The 24,638-nt window shown below is 52.6% G+C and overlaps 1 protein-coding gene and 1 long non-coding RNA gene across 3 annotated transcripts in view; one reads left to right on the top strand and one right to left on the bottom strand.

The window, feature by feature from the left end:
- Positions 1 to 11,205, bottom strand: part of SMAD6 (SMAD family member 6) — a 74,829-nt gene extending 63,624 nt beyond the window's left edge. The window contains exons 1-2 of one of the 2 annotated variants that reach the window (XM_004758625.3): positions 9,348 to 11,205; positions 1,419 to 1,475 (exon numbers count right to left, since the gene is read on the bottom strand). In XM_004758625.3, the coding sequence (XP_004758682.1) occupies positions 1,419 to 1,475; positions 9,348 to 10,155 (865 nt within the window). In that variant the 5' untranslated portion in view covers positions 10,156 to 11,205. The remainder of the gene's footprint in view (positions 1 to 1,418; positions 1,476 to 9,347) is intronic. The other variant, XM_004758624.3, reaches the window with a different exon arrangement.
- Positions 11,206 to 11,405: 200 nt separating this feature from the next.
- LOC123388208 lies at positions 11,406 to 12,839 on the top strand. Its single transcript, XR_006602772.1, has 2 exons — positions 11,406 to 11,804; positions 12,589 to 12,839. It is a non-coding gene; the product is annotated as an uncharacterized LOC123388208 (long non-coding RNA).
- Positions 12,840 to 24,638: the final 11,799 nt, after the last annotated feature.

Genomic DNA, 24,638 nt, shown 5'->3' with positions numbered 1-24,638 from the left:
TGACTTTCAAACAGAGAGGCTACATTTACTGAGAACATTTGGGTGTTTTTTTTTTTTTTTCCTTCCTCTAATGGAACTAGGGATCTTCTAAGCGACTAGTGCAATTATGTTGACTTGGGAAATGCTGAGACAGGCCCGTGAGGGAGGGATGGGGAACGGCCAAACCCAAACAGGGGGCTGCTAGTGGGTTTCCGCCACAGCCCTGCTGCTCATTAGCTGGGGGGCCCTCTCCATCCCTCAGCCAGATTCCTCATCTGCGAAGTGACAGGGTCCCACCAGATGACCTCTTCAGGTCCCTGGAGAACTAAATAAAGCTCCTCCCTCCATGGGATGACCAGACGTGGAGAGAAACAATGAGGAAGCTGCCATCATTAAACCACTGACTCACACACCGTCATGGGATAGCCTCTATCCCTCTCGACAGAAGAGGTCAAACTCCTGAATGGACCTGGTGGGCACCTCTGACTTTCCAGCGGGGCCTGGAAAGCAAACTGGCCCAGATGCCTGAGAGTCTGGGACACTTCGAAGTGACCTCCCGGACGATGCTGACACAGGCTACTGGGAAGAGGTCTTTCCCCAAAACAAAACAAAACCCACTTCTTGTGGTCACTTGGTGGAATGTATGAGCATCCCTGCCGAGCTAGCTGAGTTCAAGAGCCTGAATCCCATGGGAACGGCCTGGGTCACAGAGTCCCTCTCCTGATACTGGTAAAGCCAAATTCATGGGCCCCACCCCTGGGATCCTCCGGGGAGGGTACAGCAGGGCCAGAAAACAAGCCATTGCTTTCAAAACCACATGCCTCTACTCCAGGATCTGAGCTGCCCATCTAGCCCCAAGGTTTTCCAGAAAACCCATTCTGCCCCCGAATGGGACCCGCCTAAAAGGATGGATGACCATCTCCACTGAGCACACGGACAGGACTGCACACAGGTTTCTCCACGGTCCAACTCTTGTTTCTGCCCAGGAGAACTTCTTGGCTTAAACGGGGGCGAGGTGGGGGGGCACACCACTCCCCTTCAGGTGACTTCCTGCTCTCCTATCTGTCATAGTGCTAATTACCACAGGCTCAAAGGAGAGCAACCAAGGGCTGGGGGAGGGGGGAGAGGAAAAGGAAGAAAACCCAACCCATCTCCAGTGAGGTACTTAAGCCAAAACCCATTCATCTCCCACAGGCCCATGTTTAAAGGTCACAGAGAGGTTAATGATGAGCGGAGGAATTTCGAGATGTAAATAGTCCGCTATAGACCCCGAGTCTCCTCTGGCCCAACTGTAGGTGTGTTTGTAAAAACTTCATCCCATCGTCCCGTCGCAAAGGCAGCCAGGCCTGCTTTCCCAGCCCTCCCCTCCAGCCCGTACGCACTGAGGCTGGGCGCCCCCAGACTGGAAGGGAGCTGGGTGGGAAGGAGCACACACTTACCCAGTGGCTTGTACTCGTCGCAGGGAGACAGCCGAGAATAGGGGGGTGGTGGTGATTCTGGAAGACAGGAGACACAACACGTCAAGGCTGGGGCAGGGGAGGTCACACGTGGGGGTTTGACCTGCTTTTGATTATTGGTGTCCTCAAATACTCAACCCAGCCCCCAGGAAACTCTCATCTCCCAGCACGTCTCTTACTCAACAGGTGAGGCTTGTAGGCTTGGGGTACAGACCCGGATTCAAGCCCTCATTGGCTCCCTTTGGCCCCTTTGGCTGTATGACCTCAAGCAAGTTCCTTCACCTCTGGGAGCCTGTCTCCTCAGCTCTAAAATAGGGTTAATAATCATAAAGACCTGCCAGGTTCGCTAGGAGGGCAAACACAGATAATATATGTAAAACAGCTCTTGGTCTTCTGGAAAAGTACCTGTACAAACACTGCTGTCATGATAACACGTGACACATGGGTGCAGGGAAAGTCAGAGCTGGGGTTGCCTAAGAAAACACGGGATATATGCGGCATCATCTTTAGTATACGTATGTCCCTTGCACTATTAGGGGCATACATATGCTGAAAAATTATGTGCTGTGTTTTGTTGTGGGTTCTTTTTTTTTTTTTTTATCAAAAATTCAAATTCAGCTAGGCATTCTGTCCTTTTATTGCTAAATTTGGCAACTCTAATCAGAACTGAGCATGAGAGACACAGAAGCTCCTTCCCAAATAAGCTGCATTACAACTGACATTCTTTGGGGCAGACAGAAGGGCAAGACAGGCTAGAAGCCAGGAAGGAAACCCAGCTCCCCAGATGGGAGACCTTAAGCCAGTCACTTCCAGCTAGCTCTCGGCCTCAGTCTCCCCCTTTGTAAAGAGAAGGGGCGGACCCCAAGCTCTCCGTGGCCTCCCAGCTCAGACCCTCTGTGATTCCTTATTGTCTACAGTATTTTTCTTTTGGTCTCCTTTCATTTGCCTAAAATACTCCTCCTTAAAAACATATATTTTGTCTTCAGAAGAATTCCTTAGCCTCTTGCTTTAGGGGAAGTAACAATTTGCTAAACTAAGTAACAATTTGCATGAATGAAATGACCCTTCATTTTCCCTAAATGAAACTAAACACCATCAAATCGCAAACTAAAACAAACTCTCAGTGGTAGTAAAGCAGTAATAACTATTATTAGGCAGGTATCAGTAATGACACAAGGGGTAATAAGTGTTTTTCGCAATTATAATAAGGCACAATTAGTTGTAGGAGCATTTGGTTTGCTCCGTACACCCAGTGCAGCTTCCCTTCTTCCCCACCCAGCTTTTCCATCCTGAAATTACTTCAACAAAGTCAAGGCTCTGAGGTCTAGAAACAGGGACTCTTTTGTGGACCAGAGTTTAGGAGAAGGAAAAGTGAATCATGGAAGCGCCACTGGGACCGAGGCAAACATTTGCTGAATGCCCACCCTGTGTCTTTCTCCATGCCGGGCATTTTCAACTTCATTTATTGTAAGTAATATCATTCTTTTGGATCTTAGGTACAGTGTGGTTAATCACACTCTGGGTGCCTACTCGTTTTTCTCAAAAATAAATTAAGATGGCCGTTGTCATTCCCATTTTACAGATGAGAAGACGGACTTGCCCAGGGTCCCCTCCAGCCAATCATGATGAAACTGGAATCTGGACCTAGGCCCTGACTCGACTCTACATCCCAAGGACACAGGGAACAAGAGGCACCCCCATATTATACTCGTTCACCCCAGGCATCAGGCCATCACGTGCACCCAAAGTGCTTGGTCAACATGATGTGCAGACAAAGACAATGGTAATCAGGATAATGGAGAAGTTGGGGCCTCTGCAGACACAGGTGCGGAGAATGAGGACCTAGAGGCTGAAAAGGGTGACCCAAAGGAGCCCCCAACAAGGCTCTAGGAAGGCAACAATTTGCCTTCAGTAGCAGCCACTTACTTGACCCACGGGTCCTCAAGCTGTGCAGGGACTAGAAACAAGACCTGAGTGAGGACCAGCCTTTCAGGACAAGAGGCAAAATGCAAGGAGGCCTAAAGCTCCACAGGGAAAGAGAATTGAGGCAGGCGCTCCTACCCATACAGTGATCACAGAGGCCTGACAGGAGGAGGTGACCCCCTCCCACCCCCGCTCCTGCCCAGGGCCACACAGCAAACTGACAGTAGAGCCAAAGCCTCAGCCAGAAGCTAGGTCTCCTGATCCCTGGTCTCAGGCCCTGTCCACGCCCCCACTCACTTACTGGAAGGCCTGTAATTCTTGTGTTAGGGTTCCTTTTGCAAAAATCTGATTGGCTGAGGCTCAGGCCACACACGGTGGGGCACTCTGGACAACTGCCCTCCCGGATCTGTCCCCCCAGAGTGAAACTTGGCAGCAATGGGCAGTGGTGGCTGGAGTCAAGCCATTGTCATCAACCCCACCATTTCTCCCAGGATCTGTTTATCTGAGACCCAAAACGTGGAGGGGAAGAAAGGCGATAGAGGAGGTTGCTTCCGAGATTCCTGCCACCCATGGCCCCTCCCGGTCTGGGTGTCTCCTAATGTGAGTGAAGCAGAAAGCAAATCTGTAAATTAGAAATGTCCCTCACACCAGCTCGTGAGAACTGCAAAGCTTTTAGGAGGGACTTGACCAGGCCCCCGTTTGCTCCAACAAAATGGTTTGCACAGAGCTGCTCAACAACTTCAGAGGCTGAGAGCTGAGCGCTAAATTCCATCCTGGGCAAAAAGTAGGAAGGCCTACAAACTCCACCCCAAGACCCAGGGATTTATAACGTCACGTGTTCACCCAGCTCAACTGCTCCTTTTAACTGGTTGGGCCAGCTGAGGTCCAGCCAGGTACAGGACCCGTCCAAGGCTACATCCGAAGGCAGGAGACATTATTTTATTTCTCTGAAACAAAGCAGGAGGCCAGGTGGGGACTGATTCTGAATTACCTTTTCTCAAACAACTGAGTTCTCATTCACATACTGAGGTTCACTCTTTTAAAGTGTATAATTCAGGGGGCGCCTGGGTGGCTCAGTGGGTTAAACCACTGCCTTCGGCTCGGGTCATGATCTCAGGGTCCTGGGATCAAGCCCCGCATTGGGGGTCTCTGCTCAGTGGGGAGCCTGCTTCCCCCTCTCTCTCTCTGCCTGCCTCTCTGCCTACTTGTGATGTCTCTCTCTGTCAAATAAAAAATAAATAAATAAAACTTTGAAAAAAAATTCTTAAAGTGTATAATTCAGGGGTTTTCAGTATACTGAGAGTTGTGAGACCAACACCACCATGTAATTACTGGACATTTTCCTCATCCCAAAGAAGCCCTGTCCCGTTAGCCGTCAGTCCCTATCCCCTCAAACCCCAAACCCTAGGCCACCATAAATCTACTTTCAGTCCCTATGGATGTGCTTATCCTGGACAATTCCCACGAATAGGTTCACATACTATGCGGCCCTTTGTGTCTGGCTTCTTTCCCTCGGCACAATGCTTTCCAGGCTCACACGCGCAACAGCATCAATGGAACATTTTTATGGCTGAATGATACTCTGCTGTATGGATATACCATGTCTGGTTAGCCATTCCTCAGCTAATGGACATTTGGACTTTCTCCATTTTTTGACTATTAGGAATAATGTTGCTGTGTACAGTCCTGGGGGACCTTTAACTGGCATCTTCACTTCACTCCCATGCCTCCCATTCCCGCTGATCTGGGGGATCTGGGCGATCTGGGCAAAGGGATCGCCAGGTCATCAAAGCCCCAGGTCATTAACTCAGGTGAGAGACAAAAGGTCAGAAGGCCAAGTGTGGGCTGCCTCCAGGCCCTCCATCCAGTCCCCTTTTAGGAGCTACCTTAGGGCTTCCAAAAGCCATACTAATTTTTCAGTAATAACTTAGATGCTCTAAACTCGAAGGGGAGAGCGCCAGAACCCTTGGGGACCCTCTGAAAGAACTGGATGAGAGAGAGAGAGAGAGATCAGACACTCCAGCCTCAGGCATCAACTTCAGGAATCTCCTCCAACTTCCTTCAGAAGTTGAAGAGCAGTCAGCCAGGGGCCGAGGGTACCAGAAGGTTAGTGCTCAGCTCAGCCCAGCCCAGACGGGCCTCTGGTTAGCCCCCAGGGGGTACTTAGCCTTCTTGGGATCTAGACCCTAATTCTAAAGCCAGAAGAGCTCCCAGCCTCTCCCAGAGCCTGGTAAGGTTTCAGTTTGGGACAAAGCCTTCCACCCCTGCTCTGCAGCCCAACATCTCCCTTAGGAAAGGATCCACATGACGCCAGGGGCCTCCCAGTTGCCCCCCTCCCAGGGGTGGCTGTGGGTGGGGAGGGGGCCTCCCAAGCACCAGTCCCCTGCACCCCCAGAACCTGAAGGCTCAAGCTCAAGCCGGGGATGGGAGCCTCAAAAAAAGGAGCTCCTGGCGCTTTAAGGCCGGCGGAGCCTAATTGCCCAGATTCCCCCGGCAGCCAGATAAACAGCACGGCCGGCTGGCGCCAGCAAGAGGCAAACAGCACATTATCACCCCTTCCTCACCTCCAAGGAGGAGCTCTGAGGAGCAGGGCGGGCAGGCCGAGGGGCCGCCAGAGGGGCGGGGCAGGGGCTTGGAAGCCCAACTTGAAATTGATCTCATTTCAAAGGGATAATGCCAGGCCAAATAAAAGGAAAACTTTTTAGCCCATTCTAATTCCTATAGTCCTGGCCTGGGAGCCCTGTGTTTTCCTAGGCAGCCTCCTCCAGTCGCTCAGAAGTTCGCTCTCGCTCTCTTTCCCTGGCGCAATTTGGATAATAGTAATTTACTGAATATAATTACAGAAAAAAAAAGTGGTGGAGCAAAGAGCAGGAGATTTATTCCAAAGTTAATGGATACTTTCAGGAGAAAGGAGCTATATAAACACAGGTTAGAACTGTGATTAAAGTATTTCTCCACATTTCCGTCCACATAGGCACCAAGCTCAGCGAACTGGCTTTTCCCGGGACAGAAAGACACACAAGAGGGAAGGGCAGCTGGGGCCTGACTTCCACAGGGACGGAGGTGCAGGACAGAGCCACGAAAGGAGGGAGGACCCCCACTTTCTGAGACAAGCATGGGGGAGAGGGCAGGGGAGAAGGCCTGGGTTGCCTGGAATCTGCCCATCAGACCCCAGGATTCTGCCCACCATCTCATTTTACACCGTGTGAAAAGAGGTCCAAAGAGGGGAACTGGCCCCAGGGTCCCAGAGCAAGCTGATGGATAGGATCAGGGTTTGCTGTGAGCAGCAGGAGTCAGCACTGCCCAGAAAGGGGCCTCCTGGCCACCTGGGCTCCCTGTGGGGGTCAGGTGGGCACTGGGGCAACTGGTGGGTGCCCCTCAGTTGGCCTGCTGAGTATGCTGCTATATTCTCCAGCTAGGTGCCTCCTCTCCCCAAGCGTGTCTGTCTGTACATCTGTCTTGTCTGTCTGCCTGCCCACCCCACTGCCCCAGCCCTCTTCCCCCTCAAGCCCTGGAAGGAGCAGTCTCCTTATCAGGATGCGCACGGCTGAGCTCCAGCTATGTACCCGCCCAGTTCTAGGAGCCAGGCTGGCGGCCAGGCAGCAGGGGTGGAGTGGGCAGCAAAGGGCTCCCCAGTTCTCAGTCCCGGCGGCCCACACCATCGGGCAGGGGAGGAAGCAAGAGGGTCAACCTGGCACCTCCTGAAAACTCTTCCCAGGCCATCTGTCCTCCCACCTACCCCCAGGGTGGCCTCAATGGGGAGAGGGGAGAGGGCTGGCAAAGAGGCAGGGTACGGACACCAGGCTGTAACAGTGCCTCCTTTGGGGAGGAGGGAGGGAGTCAAGTGCCAGTGCTCAGGCTAGAATCAGATATGGAGAATCTTCCTAGAGCCTCCCAAGAACTAGTAGGGAGACTGTGAGGGCAGGTTACTCATCCAAGGTCAAAATTATTAAATTACTAAAGACCCTGGGACCAGGGTTATGGGGAAGAACTGCTCCACTACAGCTCCACCCCTCAACTTGTACCCCATCCCCAAGTTGGCCAAACTCAAACCACCATCTAAGTTGGCATCTAAGCTGGGGAGAGAGGGGTGTGCATCCCTTCTGGCTCTCACACACCTGAGCAGACCAGGCACCTTGACTCTCAGCGGGCCCTCTTCTCCTCCTCTCTGCCCATTTCCACGGCCCACCTCCCTGACCCACCCTCCAAGGCTGTCTCCAGACAGAACTATGGAGCTCCAGGAGGGGATCCTGTTATCCTCCACATCCCACAGCACTCAGATAGTTCAGACCTAAAGACCTGGCCCTTTTTCCCCCATCTCTGACCCATCTCCCACGGATAGACTGTTTTTCGAGGGCACCCTACTCATATTTCTACTCTCTCTGCTATACAGCACCCAGCACCATGCCTGGCACACAGTAAGTGCTCAACATGTATTTGTGGGCACACTGACCTGGTAAGAGAGAAAGTAAGCTGCCAGGGCCTGCTGAAAGCACAAAGTGGGCCCCACCAATTACCTCCCATGCACCAAAAATGACCGGCGACAGAGCAACCACCAACAGGGACCCTTGCCCCAGAGTGAGGGAGGAGACGGGGTACCATACAAGAGGAAGACACTTCCAGGAGAAGCTGTCCCAAAGAGGAACAAGGAGCACAGAAAGCCTCCCATGGGCCACAGGTACTGCCAAAAGCCCTTGAGTCGGGCCTGGAGTGACCATGCAGGGATCAGGGCAGCCAGATCCATGGTGCTTCTCCCCAACCTCCCCCCACCCCCCAATCAGTGCTCTCTCTTCAGGAACCACCAAGACAGCTACACCTGCCTTTCCCCCCAGCCACCACCCCCACATGTGAACAAGACATCTGGGACAAATCCTGGGCCCACCGTCCCCTTCCACATTGGGAGTCTCGAGATCTATGATCTGACCCACTATGTGCCCCCAGGCTGGATGCTGACTCTCCAAAGGGGACATAGGCTGGAGGAGCTCAGAGCCTACCCAGGCCCAACAGCCTTCAATCTTCTAGAAGTCCCACCCCCACCGAATCCCCAGTGCCACCAAATGCTCACGCCCCTAAGATGCTATGGGCTGAAATGTGTGAGCCATGCACTGCAGAGGTCAGAGTGGGGCGGGGGCCGTCTGGCAGTCCTTACCTCTGCTCCAGAATCCAGGGCCTGCTCAGTAAGCAGGGCTGGGGGTGGGGTGTGTGCGGGGGAAATCCCAGGAAGAGAACAAAGAAGGGAGGCAGGTCTCAGAGGTAAATAAATTATCTGGCTTCCTTGCTTCCTCCACCTGCAGTCGCCTCCAGGACCCTCAACTCTAGAAAGACTGTACACAGAACTGACAGTGATGACCACCCAGGGGGGGGGTGGGGGGGGAGGGAAGCGGCTGATATTTGACACCCAAGGGATGCTGCCAGCAACCAGGGCAAGAAGGTGATCTCCACCTGGAGACAGCTTTGCTTCAAATTGCACAAAGGAACCAATGTGACAATTTATGAACACTTCTGACTCTAGACATGAATTTCCTACGCCCAATTTCACAACTTGTGTCTACCTGGATATAGGGAAGTGCAGCATAGGGATAAGCATATGCACACAAACGCTACAGGCCTGGGCACGGACTGAGGGTAAAATGAGGGGGGGGGGGGACTGGACGACACTTGCGTTTGGTTTCTCCTAGGCCTGCCCTCCTCTTTCACCGTCTATGAAGCTGCAGCCTACATTAGGTCCCTGAAGCTGCAGAGAAACTCCAATGCCACCCTTTCGAGTTTGCCCAAGTCTTAAAAAGGTGCCATTTGACACGTGTGCCACTTCCCGGGCTGTCCTGCCCGGCACGGCGCCTCCACCCGGGGCTCCCACGCTCCAGGGGCACCCGCGGATGCAGCCGCAGCTCCACCCGCCCGCCGGCCCGCGGTGTTCTGGCCCGAAAAGGTCTCGGAAAGGGGCAGGAAGGGGAACCCCCCAGCCCCCACCGGCGCGCGCGCGCTCACCTGGCCCGCAGAGCCGGCTGAAGTGGTAGGGGTTGCAGCACACGGTGGGACCGTCGGCGGCGGCAGCGAAGCTGTGGCAGCCGCACAGGGGCTTCAGCTCCACGGCGTGCTGCAGGTCGGGCCAGCGGAAGAGGCGGCCGAGCAGCAGCTGCGGCGGCGCGGGCTGGCCGCCCAGGCGGAGGTCGGCGCGCGGCACCAGCACGCAGCCGCCCGGCACGCCGCCGCGGGACTCCACCGCCTCCAGCAGCGTGTCCAGCGAGCGCTCCTTGAGCCGCTTCAGCAGCGAGTACGTGACCGTCTTGAGTTCCTGCTCGAGGAGCAGCAGCCGCGAGCGGGCTTCGCGACTCCGCCCGCCGCCCGCTGCCTCCAGGGCCGCCCCGGCCAGGGGGTCGCCGGCGTCCCGCGGGGCGCCCGCGGCGTCCCGCTCCGAGAAGAGACAGCAAGTCACCGTCTCGCAGTCACTTTCGGGCAGCCAGCCCGGGCCTCCCGGCTCCGCCACGTCCAGCGGGGAGTCCCCAGCGCCGGCCCCCGGCTCCGACATGGGCCTCGGGGGGCCCCCTGCGCGCCGGCGCCTCCCCGCGCCCTGGGCGCCTCGCTGTCCCACCGCGTCCCGTGGCCGCCGCGGGGCTACCGGGCGGACTTCGGAGCGGCCGCAGCCTCCGCCTTCTCGTGCCCGCGGGGCCGGCTCAGCTCGGCTGCCCCAGCTCCCATCCTCGTCGTCGCCGCCGCCGCCGCCTTCCTCCCGGTCGGGGACCACACGACTTCGCCAAAGTCGCCGCACCAGCCCCGAGCGTTTGGACCTGAACATACGATATCCTTTGGCGCCGGGGGTGGGAGGGAGGCGGTCTCCGGTTACCGGGGGTCCGTTCCCTCAGCGAGGCGCCGACTGCGCGGGCCGCAGCCCCACATGAAGCTCCGCCGCCGGGCGCCGTGCAGATTGCGCACAGCCTGTCGTCGAAGGGGCGCCGCGGGGCTGCAACATGAGGGAGCTCGCCGGGCCGGGACGGCGGGGAGCAGGCGCGCGCCGAGCCGCAGTCCGCGCGGGGCCAGCGGCTACATTGACCCCGGCGGCCCGGCTACTCAGCAACTCCAGCCCCGGCGCTGGAGGGGGACTGCAGGCGGCGCCGCGCCAGAAAGACCCCGCATGGGCCGGCGAGCCTTCAAAAGTTGCGCGTTTGGTCCATGAGCACAAAGCGCTCGCGCCGAACCCCCCAGACGTGTCGGGGGCAGCCCTGCCTTTAAAACCCAAGCGCTTAACTACATGGGCTTTTCCTGCAGGATCCGAAAGGCAGGCTTGTTGATACCCTCAGCTTCCTTCTTACTCCCTGCAAAAAGGAAAAAAAAAAAAAAAAGGAAAGAAAGAAAAAGAACCCCAAACAAAACCAAAATCCTGGAATTGCATGCACGAGAAGCCAACTCCGTCTCAGGTCCCAGGCGCTAGATGCACTTGGAGCAAGTTTCTCCAGAACGCGGGTGTCAATACTTGAGTGGAAACTGTAAAAATCCCAAGAGCTGTTGGGAATCCTTAATTAAAAATGCAATCCACCGAGGCAGAGGTCGCAGCCCGCCCCACGCTGCGCTCGGACGCCCGGGGCGCCGCGGCTGCAGAGGTCGTCCCCCTCCCCCCTCCACAAAAAGTGCCTCCCGGTGGCCCCACGGTCCCTGCGAGGTCTGGCGAGGCAGCGCCCGGCGGCTCTTTCTCTCGGCTCGGCTCCCTCGCTCGCTCCCCAGCTCGGCTCTCTCTCTTTTTTGTTCTCCTCAAACGCACACTGAGGGCCCCCGGAGGAGCGCCGCGGAGTCATTGGCTGCCTCCCATCATATGCCAGTCTAGACACTTTGGCGGCTCCGCGGCGCTGATTGTTGCGCAAACAAGGTTTCAAGTTTCTTAACTCTTAAAGGAGAACACGTCCCATTGCAGGGCCCGAGGCTCCGAGGGGCCGGCTCCCGGGGCGGGCCGAGTCCGGGCTCCCGCCCCACGCTCGCCCCGGCACCCCCGCCCCGAGCCTGACAGCGCCCACCGCCCGCTTTCTGGCCCGCGTTGCGCCGCGGGCACGGATGCGAGCGAGCACACGCGCGCGCGCGCGCACACACACACACACACGCGCGAGTTACACAAACCAGGGGTGAGCGCGCGAGGACTCTGTGGACCCACTGAGACTTGTATGCAAATGGAGCGCTTTGCCTCTCCCTGGCTTGTGCACAAACTTGCAAACACACATTGCACTTTCGAGTTGGTCCAAACCCCCATCCCAGGGAAGGCTAATAAATATGGGTGTGCGTGTGTGCCTTCCCGGCTCCAGTCCCTTGGGAGCTGGGGAGCGGCTGATTTGTTGGGGTAGCGGGATCTTCCGCGATGGCTCAAGGTCTCCACATCCCCTGCGCAGTCAGGGGTCGCTCTGCTGGGCCAAACGGAGGGCGTGGGACGCTTGGCGCATGGGGGCTCCAGGCTTGCGCGAGGTAGGGAGTTACAGGGAATGGGGTAGAGGCGGGGAGTGTCCCCTCTCCGGCTCTTCACGGTCGCCACGGCCCTCTCTCGGAGCTAGGCGGACCGCCAGGCGTCCCGGGCCCCCTCGAGGCCGGGTGCTTCCTCCTCCCCTTTCCCCAACTGACTCCGTACACCACCGAGAGGAATGTGGGTAGGGGTCGTGCTTTCCCCAAAGAAATGGGGTGGGTTGGGGGCAGGGTCCCGCCCCGCCTGGCCCCGGGCTGGCTGGGGGGGGGGGCGCGGCGGTAGCAGCGAGCCTCCCGGCGCGGGAAGGGTTAAGGCCGCTCCTGCCCCTGGAGCCGGCGCGGCGGGGTACCTCCTCGGGCGCGCTAGCTCGTCCGAGGGTGGCAAAAGTTCAAGCTTGTAAAGTCGGGATTGGTCCCGCGCGGAGGGAAAAAAGGCCTGGTTCCCCCCTCCCCCCCCGGTCGCGGCGCCGATTGGTCCGGCCTTGGGGCGGGCACCGCCCCCTCCCCGGCGCGCGGCGGCCCGGCCCCCGGCACTTCGCCCCGCCCCTTTCCGGGCGGGAGCCGGGCCCCGCACTGAATGAAAGAAATTCCGCTACTCTCATTGGCCCGGGGCTGGGCGCCATTCCCCCGCGGGGTCCCCGCGCGCAGGTCTCCCCCAGGGGTGCCCACGTGTGGGGCTGGCCCTTTGAGTGTGCATCTGCAAGTACCCTTCAGGGCTGCGAGCCTGCGTGCGCGCTGGGGGAAGGGCAGTACATTCAGGAACGACTCAGAACCATTTGCTTTTACCTAGAGCCAGGTACTGCTGGCGCCGTGCTCTCGGGGAGAGTTGGTGGTTCTCTGGAAAGGAGCTTCCTCACCCCCATCCCCTGCTGCTTTGACCAAATCAAAATCGCTGTCAGCTTCTTGTTTGAAAAATGGAGATGACGATCTTCGCAGGACCGTGAAGATCCTGGGAGATACTGCACTTTAAGCGCACAAAGCCAAGTGAACAGCAAGATGAAATTTCCCAAGTGAATACAGCACTTTCGTAACCAGCACCTAGAAGCTCCTCTCGTGGTCCCTTTCAGTCATTTCTCACCCCTGGTGGGAGGTGGGGGGGTGGATACAAAAAGAAACTCAATGCAATGTAAAATATTTCCTTTTATTGGGGTAGTTGCTGGTTTGGCTGTGGATTGCAGTAACAATCGTTGGTGCTTAATGACTCCTTACTACCAGCAAGGCAATGGTTTCAGGCATGCTAAGGATTCAGTCATTGAATTCCCACAACAATCCTCCTAGGTTTTATTACTATTTCCATTTTACAGATGAGGAAACTGAGGTGCAGGAACTTGCCATTCAATTTGCCACTGACATGAAGATAGTGTTGAGAGTGCCTAAACCAGTATGTATGCTCACTCTCAACCGCTAGAAAGTGGTATGTGGGTCTGTGTTGCCAGAACACACCCTTCCAGGGCAGTGACTTTCCAAATGTGGTCCACTGGACCTGCTGAATCAAAGTATGATGGGGTGACACAGGCCACTTTACACTTTGGGGATAGAGATAGTTGTTACCATTACTTTACAGATAAGGACACTAAGGCACAGAGGTTTTAACTGGCACAAGCTTTTAGATAGTTGCAGAGGGGGGATTTGAACTCAACCAGTTGGGGGGCGGGTTGCAGGTATGTGGGAAGCAATGGTCATGGGGCAGCAGACTGGAGATGGGTTACCATCCTACCTTCTTCTCTGGGCAATAACTCAAAGTTTGGCTTCTGCTCTTGCTCAGGCAGAGCTGTGACATTAGGGGTGGGGTGGCATTAGGCACCTGTTGGATGCCACGTGAGGAGCACTGAAACCAGAGTCTGGGAGGCCCGAGTTTAGTCCTGACCTTCCTAAACCTCCCTCAGCTTTATGAGCCTCTGGGTCCTCATCTATAAAAATGGAAACAAGAATCATGTTTGAGGCTGCTGCCAAAATTAAATGACATGAGGACCCATAGTCATGACAGGAAGATGCTTGTTAGTGGAGAGAGTATCAGGAAGGGAAGGGCAGTGACAGTTCCACCGTCCTTGGAATCCCAGGGCCCATCCCCTCTAGCGGCCGCCTGCACTATAACCACTAGAGGGTGTGTGAGAGCCCGGTAGGGCAGGGCCTATGAACTAGGGCCTAAGGGCACGGTCCTAGACCGCCCTCTGGAACACAAGCTCTAGTTACCTGGGGTTGTAGGAGGGGAGGAGAGGGGGGTCCCAGCTGCCACTCCTCAGGTCTCTGCAGCCATATTTCTCAGAAAGCACATCACAAAGAACGAATCCTAACCCGTCAGAGTCCATTATTCCAGTGTTTTCCGGAAGCACCCTGTGCTTCTCTTTACAGTGAAGCACAATTCATAACCACACAATTCTGTGTCCATTCTTCTCTGTTTCTGGAACGTAAGCCCCATGTGGAGAGAGACGGTGAAACTATGAAGCCACCCGCAGCAGCACTGAGGGAGGGGAGTCAGACCCTGTGCCATCAACAAAGGTCATTTGAGACCACCCTAGGCGATCAACAAAGGTCATTCATGCAAGACAGCCCCATTCCTTCTCTCCAGTCCCTAGCCCAACACCTGGCACATAGCAGGCACTTAGTAAGAATCTGGGAGATGGCTGAATTCAAATCTCTCACTTTGCCAAGCTTTGTGCGTAACATCCTGTGCCAAACATTTATATGCACTATCTCATCAAGCCCCCCCCCCCCAGATAAGACAGTGAAGAAGTTACCATTCTTACTAGACCTGTTTTGTAGAGAAGGAAACAGAGAGCTTGAGTAATTTGTCCCTGGTCACCCAGCCCATAAGTGGCAGAGTTGGGTTCAGAGCTGAACCCAGGGATGCTGGAGCTACATCTTCTTAACACGTGGTCCTGGAAAAGGAAACATGGTCCTTTGCCCTTGGGAAGTTTCCATGTTAGCTGGGAAGACACAAGGCATGAAACAGCAGAAATCATACAAGGCAGCACTTGCTTCTTGGTGGTGGGAAGAGGCGACTGCTTAAAGGGCTAGGGATCATGCAATAAACAAAACACAAAATTCCTAAGCTCAAGGAGTCTAGTGGGAGGACAGACCATAAACAAAACAATCAGGTATATGGTGTTTGGGAAGGTAAAGGGATCGAGGTTAAAAATAAGGCAGAGAAGAGGAGAGAGGAATGCCTGGAGAGGGTAGGCATGGTTCAGAGAAAGTGGTCAGGAAATGCTTTCCTGGGAAGGTAACATTTGAACAAAGTCCTGATAGTGGTGGGGGAACCACTACGACACTACCGGCAAAAGAATGTTCAAGACACAGAAAGCAGCAAGTACAAGGTTCCGGAGGTGGGAATGTGCCTGATGTGTTCCAGGACCATCAGAGAGGTGATAATAGATGAGAAATACTGGGGGAGAGATCGAAGGGTAACACAGGCCATTGTGGGGTCTTTGGCTGGTCCCCTGAGCACCTAGAGCACCCCTGGATGTTCTGAGAAGGGGAGGGACATGCTCTGCCTTGTTTTAGCTGGCTCCCTCTAGTGGCCATGTGAAGACTGGCGTGAAGGGGACAGACCCGGCAGCAGGGACTTGGTGGGGGGTTGTCCCTGGAGAGACCACGCTGGCTTGGGTTGGATCCTGGGCATATTTGAAGACGGAGCCAGCATCATTTGCTGTTACAGATCTGAGTGTGAAAGAACATCTCTATGGTGAACACATGTTATTGACTCTTATTTGCTTAATTTTTTAAAATCAATTCACTCTTACTTAGCCTTGTCGTAAGCAATAATATCCATGGTGTCCCAATGTGCTAGTTATATTTATCACTTTAAAGTAAATATATAGGGGCACCTGGGTGGCTCAGTGGATGAAGCCTCTGCCTTTGGCTCAAGTCATGATCTCAGGATCCTGGGATGGAGCCGCACATCAGGCTCTCTGTTCAGCAGGGAGCCTGCTTTCCCCTCCCTCTGCCTGCCTCTCTGCCTACTTATGATCTCTGTCTGTCAAATAAATAAATAAAATCTTTTTTAAAATAATAAAGTAAATACATAAAATATGTTTGCGCATCATCTAGAATTAGCCTGGGGACCACCTAGCTCCATGCAATGCTGAGGACGCTGATTCAGCCAGTTGCTAATCACCCACTTACAGGATTTTTTGCTTATTTATTTGCTTGCCTTTTTACTACTTTCTCGCAGAAAGGATGATTTCTTTTTCCTACCTATAATTAGCTCCTGTCTAAAATTAGGGGACCCATTCCCATAGCCCCCATGCACTGAATGCTGGATTTACTCTTGGCCCCTCCAGGCAACCAAGCACAGAGTGGTGGTCCCTTACCATTGCTCTGTCAAGCCCAACAGACCAGGGTTCAGATCCTGTTCAGCGACCTCTTAGCTGTGTGGCCTCGGGCAACTTCCTCTACCTCCTAGGATTACCCCTCTAACTAGGTGCTATGCTCATGCCCAGATGGTAGATTCCAGGTGGGGAGCCTGAGACGTAACCAGTAATAAAAATATTGGGAGACTGTTTTCAAGATTAAAATGCTTAGCACGGGGTCTGGTACCTAGTAAGTGCTCAGTAAATGATGGTAGCTGGGATTAGTGAAATGAGCATGGAGTCAGTCTTTACCAGGACAAACTTGGGTAAACAGAGTGGTTAAAACTAGCCCCGGAGGCTCAGTTTCCTCATCTATAAAGCAGACCTACCTGCCTGAGGTGGGAGTGAGAGGAGTTAAGTTGTGCCACAGAGTAGGATTCAGCAGCCCATGGTGAGACATGACCTGGAGAAAGAAGGCCGGCTGTGTTAAGGGAACCCAGAGAATCATCCCTTTCCTGTGCTAAAGATCACACCCCTTGGGCTGCACCAAATCCACCACTCTCCAAGCAGCATTTCACCAGCGCAGAGCAGAAGGGGGCAGGGATGGAGGTGCCTGGAGAGATGACCTAGTACCAGAGAAGGAGGCTTACTTACCCAAGATCACACAGCCAGTTGCAGGGAGCCAGGGATCCGGCCAAGGCTTTTCTGACTCCCGGGATTCCCTGTCCCTCTTCCCATGGCTTAAGGTGTCTCAACCCAATAGCACAGCGGATGTGGTGACAAAAGCAGGATGGCAGGCTCTGGGGTCAGACTTCTTGGGTTCTAACTCTGCTTCTGTCCCTTACAGAGTGGCCTTGGTCCCTTTGCCTATGCTTACTTATTATTTCAGCTTCCCATTCTTGATAACTGGACCTAACTCATAGGGTCAAATCTGAGTATTGACCCAGATTATGCAAAGCATTTAGAGCTGCTATTCTCACTCAACTCATTGTGGATGACACAGCAGAGAAGGCAGCGCCCTGCCCATTATCAGCTTTCAGAAATACAGAATGAATGAATGAATGAATGAGTGAGAGTGAAGTGCTGCAAGTACAGAATGAATGAATGAAGGCATGAATGAGTGAAGTGCTACACGTCTCATGATTGTTAAGAGGGCTGCAGGGAGCTGCACAGAGATCAGAGTGAGGACTGTGGATTTACTGCAACCCAGCAAGGCAGCTGGGTTACCCCACCCCTAGGTAATCTACATCCTTCTCAGGCTGGGCGACTGGGAGGGCTTCTTGAAGTCAAAGAGTTCATTTGACTCAGAGATGTTCAAGAAAGGACATCTGCGTGACTCAGTCAGTTAGCGTCCAGCTCTGGATCTCAGCTTAGGTACTGATGTCAGAGTCATGAGCTCAAGCCCCGTGTTGGGCTCCACGCTGGGTGTGGCGCCTACTTAAAAAAAAAAAAAAGTTGAAGAGGATCGCCTGGGTGGCTCTGTCTGCCTCCAGCTCAGGTCACATTTTGTGGGTCCTGGGATCAAGTCCCACTTGCTCAGGAGGGAGCCTACTTCTTCTTCTGCCTGCTGCTCCCCCTGCTTGCACACATACACACACTCTCTCTCTCTCTGACAAATAAATACATAAAATCTTTTTTTTTTCCAAAATGTTGGAGAAATTTATTTTTACACTGTAATGTAGTCCATGTTTAATATTAAAGCTAACCCAGATATATCAAGGAATAGAATGCAAGATTCCCATGAGCTTTTGACAGAGAAGGCAGACTTCCAAAGAATGGCAGCACGAGCAGCATCAGACCACCACCCCAGGCCTGACCTGGGGCCTCCTGGCCCAGGCTCACTCCCTCAGCCTTCAGAGGAACACAGGGACCCTCGCTGGAGTCCAGTGCCCACGGATATGGCTTAGTTACACTTCAACACATTTCTCCTGGGCACTTGCGAGAAGCCAAAGGCATTTGTGACAATACATACAGTTGTGTAATATCCCTCCAGGACTCGGAATTTATTCAAAGCCATGTCTGCATTCAGCCATACCACCATGGCCAGAGAGAGCCACACAGGTCCCACCTCACGTCCCCCTCCCCCCACATGGACCCTGAACAAGAGAGGGCCTGCTCCTCGGAACACCCCACAATGCCCTGTTTCCTCTGTGACGTCCAGTCTTCACACATGCTGGACCTTCTGCCCAGAATGCCCATCCTTCCTTCCCCCTGAACAAATGTTTCCTCTCTCCCCAGGGAGAGGACTGAGGCTATTTTCCTTGCTTTTTGCCATCCCTCCTTCCCAGGACTGGGAATGATTTGTCTACATCTGAGAGCCCCTCAGGAGCTCAGCCGAGTGCCCCGCATCTCTCCAGCCCTCCCCTAGCACCCAGGAGGTGCTAGAAATGGGGGGTAGGGATTTCATTTTTGATAGATACAGCCAAACCGGCCTCCCCAGAGCAGCTGTCCCGAATTCCCCTCCCACAGCTGTTGACCCTGGGGTTTGACTTTCTACAGAGAGCACCCCGATGTGCTTGCTCGTAACTGAAATTATGTATACCTCTGCGTTGCTTCAAGAATGGGGAGTTACCTCCTATCAGGTCACTTTAGAAGAAAGCAATTGTGAACAAGTTAATCAGTAGAGAGCTAGTTAAATGAATGATGGCATATTATCCAGCTGTTAAAAAGAGGCAGCCTTCAGTATGAAAAGATACCAAATGACCAACAACAATGCAGGCGGGATGCGACAATTTGCGTAAATTCTTTTTCAAGGATAGTGTGCATGTGCATACAATGTCTTTGGGAAGACACAGGATAAGCCAATCAAGGTGGATGTCTGTGGGGTTGGAGAGGTTGGCTGGGGGTGGCAGCTAAATGAAATGAAGATTATTTTTCAGCCCAAAACTGGTTGTTTTGTTTGCTTGCTTGCTTGTTTTAAGTCATTCTGTTAAATAGGTGTTGATCACACATGGTACAACATCTAAGCAAGACCCAAGTTCAGTCCAAAAGAAGCCACCCTCTCTCTCCTGCATCCTGCCCTCTTGGTTTGCCCTCTTTGGTACCTCCTCAATCTTTGCACTGTGGGAAGAATTACCCACTCAAAAATAATTAAATACAATATTATCTTAAAAGATTTTTTTTATTCATTTGAGAGAGAGAGAGAGTGAGAAAGAACATGAGAGGGAGAGGTCAAAGAGAAAAGCAGACTCCCCGAGGAGCAGGGAGCCCAATATGGGACTTGATCCCAGGACTCTGGGATCATGACCTGAGCCAAGGGCAGTCACTTAACCAACCGAGTCACCCAAGTGCCCTCCAATATTTTTTTTTATTATTTTATTTTTATTTATTTGACAGAGAGAGATCACAAGTAGGCAGAGAGAGGAAGGGAAGCAGGCTCCCTGCTGAGCAGAGAGCCCGATGCGGGACTCGATCCCAGGACCCTGAGATCATGACCTGAGCTGAAGGCAGAGGCTTTAACCCACTGAGCCACTCAGGTGCCCTCAATACCTTTTTAAAAAAAAAAAACAACTAAATTGTGACTCCTGGGTGGTACAGTTATTTAAGGTCTGACACACTCAGCATGGAGTCTGACTGAGTTTCTCTCTCCCTCTGTTCCTCCCCCTGCACCCCACCCCCACTCTCATGCACCTGCTCTTTTTCTCTCTCTCCTTCTCAAATAAATAATCTTTTTTAAAAACCTGAATTAAAGGGATGCCTGGAAAAAAAAAATTTTTAATGTTTAAAAAATGGGGCACCTGGGTGGCTCAATGGGTTAAAGCCTCTGCCTTCAGCTCAGATCATGATCTCAGGGTCCTTGGATTGAGCCCCACATGGGGCTCTCTGCTCAGTGGGGAGCCTACTACCCCCCCCACACCACCCCCTACCTACTTGTGACCCCTGCCTGTCAAATAAATAAATAAAATCTTTTTTAAATAAAAATAAATAAAAATAAAGGGACGCCTGGGTGGCTCAGTCAATTAAGCATCTGCCTTCTACTCAGGTCATGATTCCACAGTTCTGGGAGCAAGCTCTGCATGCTTCTCCCTCTCCCTTTCACTCCCCCTGCTTGTGGTCTCTCTCTATCAAATAAATAAATAAAATAAAATTTTAAAAAACCTGAATAATGAATTTAATAAACATTGGTTGAAGAAAGGAATAAACCAACAAAAAAAATGGTTGAAGAATCAAAGACATGAAACAATGCTATAACCAAAGAGGGTCTGACCCAGTGACAGACAAAATGACAAACACAAGAAGAGATACAAGTAAGACTGACCACAGTTGGAGAGTGTGTCCTGTCTTACCTTGCCCTTGGTTTCCCTGTATGTACATCTTCTCCTCCTAGGCTGACCAGGGCACGACCGATGCTCAACTTTCCTCCCCAGGGCTAGGCAGCCAGCAAGTGTGTGATAAACATTTCTGACCCCCGGCCCCACTAACACCAGCCATGCTCTGTTGGGGAAGGGACTGAGGGACACAGTTGTCAGAGCCTGCCTTCCAGAGCCCAGGACTATATGCAGGGCTGTGCTGTGACTTCTGTGGGCCTTGGACACTTCCATCTTCCTGGGCCCCTTCCACTGAAAAAAAAAAAAAAAAAAAAAAAAAAAAAAGGAAGTATATTTTACAAAAGTATTGGTATAAAGACAAATGTAATCCAGGCTAGACTCATTATGATACATTCATTATTAGTCATTTCTTTTTCTGATTTCAGACAAAATGCAAATTTTGAAAACACTTCATCAGTCCCGTAAAATTACTGTGGGGTCCTAGGCCTGTGTCTTTCTAGGCCTAAGGATAAAGTTGGCCCTGGCTCGTGGTCAGTAAGCAGGCACTGCTGCTGGAGGAAGCCTGGCCAGGGAAAGCCACATGGGCCCTATCCTTGCTTCTGCCTTACCCCCTGGGGCTCTGAAGGCCATCACTAAAGTTTCCTGAGTTCAACTTCCCCACTGCTAACATGCAGTGCTGCCATGAGGATTAGGGGCTTGATAATCGCCCGATGTTATTGGATGATTTGTCCCCAGGTTGGAGGGAGACCTCTGTAGGTGAGCATCAAGGACACATACCACAGTCAGATGAAGATAGCTTAAAATTCCGAGACAGGCCTCTCTGCGTAGGGTCCTGATCATTGACTAGGCATTAGAATCACCTGGGAGCTTTAGAAACTACTAGAGCCTGGCCCCCACTGGAGCTGATGTGGGACCAGACCTGTTTTTTTGTTTAGAGCTTCCCCCCCAACCCCGCCCTGGGGATTCTAACAGGAGGCAGGGCTGAGCATCGCGTGGGATTCCTGCCCACGGAAGGAGTGAGCTGGGGAATGCTGTCTCGTCCAGTGGACAGCTTTTCACCCTGACAACATCCAAGCCCACGGACGCTCAGTGGCTGCCAGAGACAGTGGGGCAAATGTTACTTTTCTTAAAGACAGCGCCCCCATCTTGAGCATCTTCAGATGGCAGCCAGCCACAATGCCCACTGTGGGGGCCACTCCCAGCCTGGAAACTTGCTGGACAGACAGACACACTGACGGAAAGGACCAGTGCATGTCTCCCAGCTAACAGGAGGGGAAAGACTTTAAGACCCAAGGACTTTCCCACCAAGCGCTAAGTGGGCTTCCCCAGTGGGGTTGTGGGCCCCCTCCACCTGAAGATATCGTGCAGTCACCCTGCCCTCCTGGGCCACTAACTCAGCATCTCTGGGTTCAGTGAGAAGCTGCGTTTTTTACAAGCTCCAAAGGGGATATCCATGCACAGGAACATTTTGGGGTTGGTTCTACATCTTGATTTGGGTGGGGGTCATGCAGTGTTCACAGCTAAAAAAAAAAATCATCAAAGTTGACACTTAAGGTGCACCTCACAAAAATAAAACAAATACTGCAGCGCCTGGCTGACTCAGTCGGTAAAGCGTCCAGCTCTTTGTTTTTGGCTCAGGTCATGATCTTGGGGTTGTGAGATTGAGCTCAGTGTCAGGTTCCCTGCTTGGCGGGAAGTCTGCTTGAGAGTCTCTTCCTCCCTCTCTCTTTCTCTCTGCCCCCAACCCTCCCACTTTCTAATAAATAAATAAAATCATTAAAAAATTATAAATAATAAATAAGAACCAGCCTACCATGTGTCTGGAGCTTTGGAAAGAGAATCAGGGGAGGCTGCCTAGAGGAGGAGTCCTTTGAGCTAAGCCTAGACATGGAGGGGAGCAGGGGACAGGACAGAGGGAGTAGGGAGGCCCACAGGGAAGGGACTTGTAGCCAGCCACAGAAGCAGGGGGCAGCAGGTAGGAATGGATACAGGTGGGTTCTGGGGCCTTGTCAGGCAGTGGTCTCACCCCCACCCAGGGACAGGGTATCCTCAGAGGCCCGCAGGCTGCTGTGGTCAGCATAGGTAGCCCATGTAAACTCCCAACTTGCCTCCAAGTGCACCCAGGTCACTCTCCCCAACAAGCCGGCATTGTGTGGGGTTCCAATGCAGGGCAAGAAAAACAGAGAGCCCAATTGTCCCTGTCATAATGGGTATATAATTTATAATAATGTCAGCTATTAAAGGATTTTTAGTAATTAACTGACAGTGGTGTGCTATTTCACTGCATTTTTGCCTGCCATAATGATCTTGAACTTTACAAGACGGTTTTGAACTTGCTCAAAATAAGCCCCAAACACAAAGAAGGGCGACAGCATTCCAAACGAGGGGTAAGAGGGGTTGGACAAAATGGGGCTGTTCTTCTCTCGGGGAGAGGGGTGAACTGTGCACAAGTAGGGAGATCTGAGGTCCACGGTCATCCCAGAGAGCTGCACAACCAGTAAAATGCCTGCCAGGCCAGAGTGGGGAGTAAAAGCAAGTCAGCTGTTTCTTAATAGTGTTAAGATACATTTTTTTTTAAAATACACCTTGTTTGCATGATGCACAGCTAGGAATATTTTTCTCTTCCCCAAAGAAATAGGCTTCCAATCTCATTTTTCTTGAAATACGTGTCTCTGTTGGTATATCTTTTGCTCTTTTGATTTCTAATAGAAACATAGGAAATATTTCTTTTTTTCTATTAATCCCACTAAGAAAAGATAAAGCCAGCATGAGCCCATTGGTAAATAGTAGCTGACACTGGCAAGGGTTGGGGGGAGGCATTAGGGAGTGGAGGGGTCTGTGGCAAACTGGAGAGCCCAGTGTAAGCGAAGTATCTGTTGTCCTGGTCTAGGCAATCAGGACTGCAAACCCTTGGTAGAGACTCGTAGATGCCTATGGCAACCTCAGTTCTCCCTCTTTCTCTTTAGTAGCAGAATGAGGATTTCTTTTCAGCTGGGCAAATTTTATCCTGGGGAATTTTACAGTCTTCTATCAGTCTTTCTTCCTGTGGGTGAAATTTCCCTGTCTTTCTAGCCCTCTCATTCTTTCTCCCCCCATTTATACTTTTACTCATTCACACATTCATACATCAAACACATGCACTTTGGGCAAATTAGTTAACATCTCTGAGTCTGGGTTTTCTCCCTGGAGGTGGTAAGGCATTTTACTGGTTGTGCAGCTCTCTGGGATGACCGCGGACCTCAGATCTCCCTACTTGTGCACAGCTCACCCCTCTCCCTGAGAGGAGAACAGCCCCATTTTGTTTTGTGTGGCAGGTCAACTCACTGAGTTGTTTCTCTTGCCAATATCCCTTTGGACCCTTCTCAACCTCCTTCATATCCAACCCAGCAGTGGAAAGGAATAGGGAGAGAAGGGGAGGAAGTCTTTAGAGGGTGGTCTCTCAGGTCTAGGATTCATGTCAGGGTTGACTGGTTTTCCTTTCTTCTGTCTGATTCAACCCTTACCACCTCCAGGGAGAAAACCCAGACTCAGAGATGTTAACTAATTTGCCCAAAGTCACGCAGTTAGAAAGCAGTCGACTCAGCCTTGAAGCTGGTTCTGACAACCTACAAGGCCTGTGGCCCCCACCACCCCATCCTCCTGCCTTTGTGGAGGTCTACATGCTGTGGACGTCCTCTGCAGCCACAGGCCAGCACCACAGAGAAGAGCCCATTGCACTTCAGATGCTTCATAACAGACTGAAAAAGCATTTGCAATTCTGCATCAAATCTGCTGTGGTGGCTGCAAGCCCATTGTCAGGAGAGGGAAATAGGAGGGCTTGGCTAGCACACTGCGGGAGCCTGGAGCCCTTGCACACGGGCCTGGAGACGGTGGGGGACAGCTCTGTCCTTTAGGAAGCTTTGAGCTGCAAGTAATGGGAAATCCAACTCAAAGTGGTTCTTATGCTAAGAATAATAATAATGCTTTCATTATTTCATGGATAAAAAAAAAGAACCCTAGGTTCTAAGAGGCGTTCCACAAGGTCATCAAGGACCCGGTTCTTTCCGTCTCTTTGCTTTTCCATCCTCAGTGGGTTGGTTTTAACTGTGGCTGGCTCCCCCATCACGGCAAGAGAGCTGTTGCAGCTCTGGCCAGCACAGCAGACACAATGAAGAACAATTCTCCTACATCCTCCTTCCTAAAAGTCAAGAAACTTTTCCCAGAAACTCCTAGCGAATATCACCCCAAATCTCCTTTGCCAGAACAGGGTCACCAATGGACTTTAGCTACAGGAGTTTCCT

The sequence above is a fragment of the Mustela putorius genome, unplaced genomic scaffold, assembly GCF_011764305.1.
Source record: "Mustela putorius furo isolate JIRA1106 unplaced genomic scaffold, ASM1176430v1.1 tig00003896_pilon_pilon_pilon, whole genome shotgun sequence".
NCBI lineage: Eukaryota > Metazoa > Chordata > Mammalia > Carnivora > Mustelidae > Mustela > Mustela putorius.
This window is presented reverse-complemented; position numbering and strand designations above follow the sequence as displayed.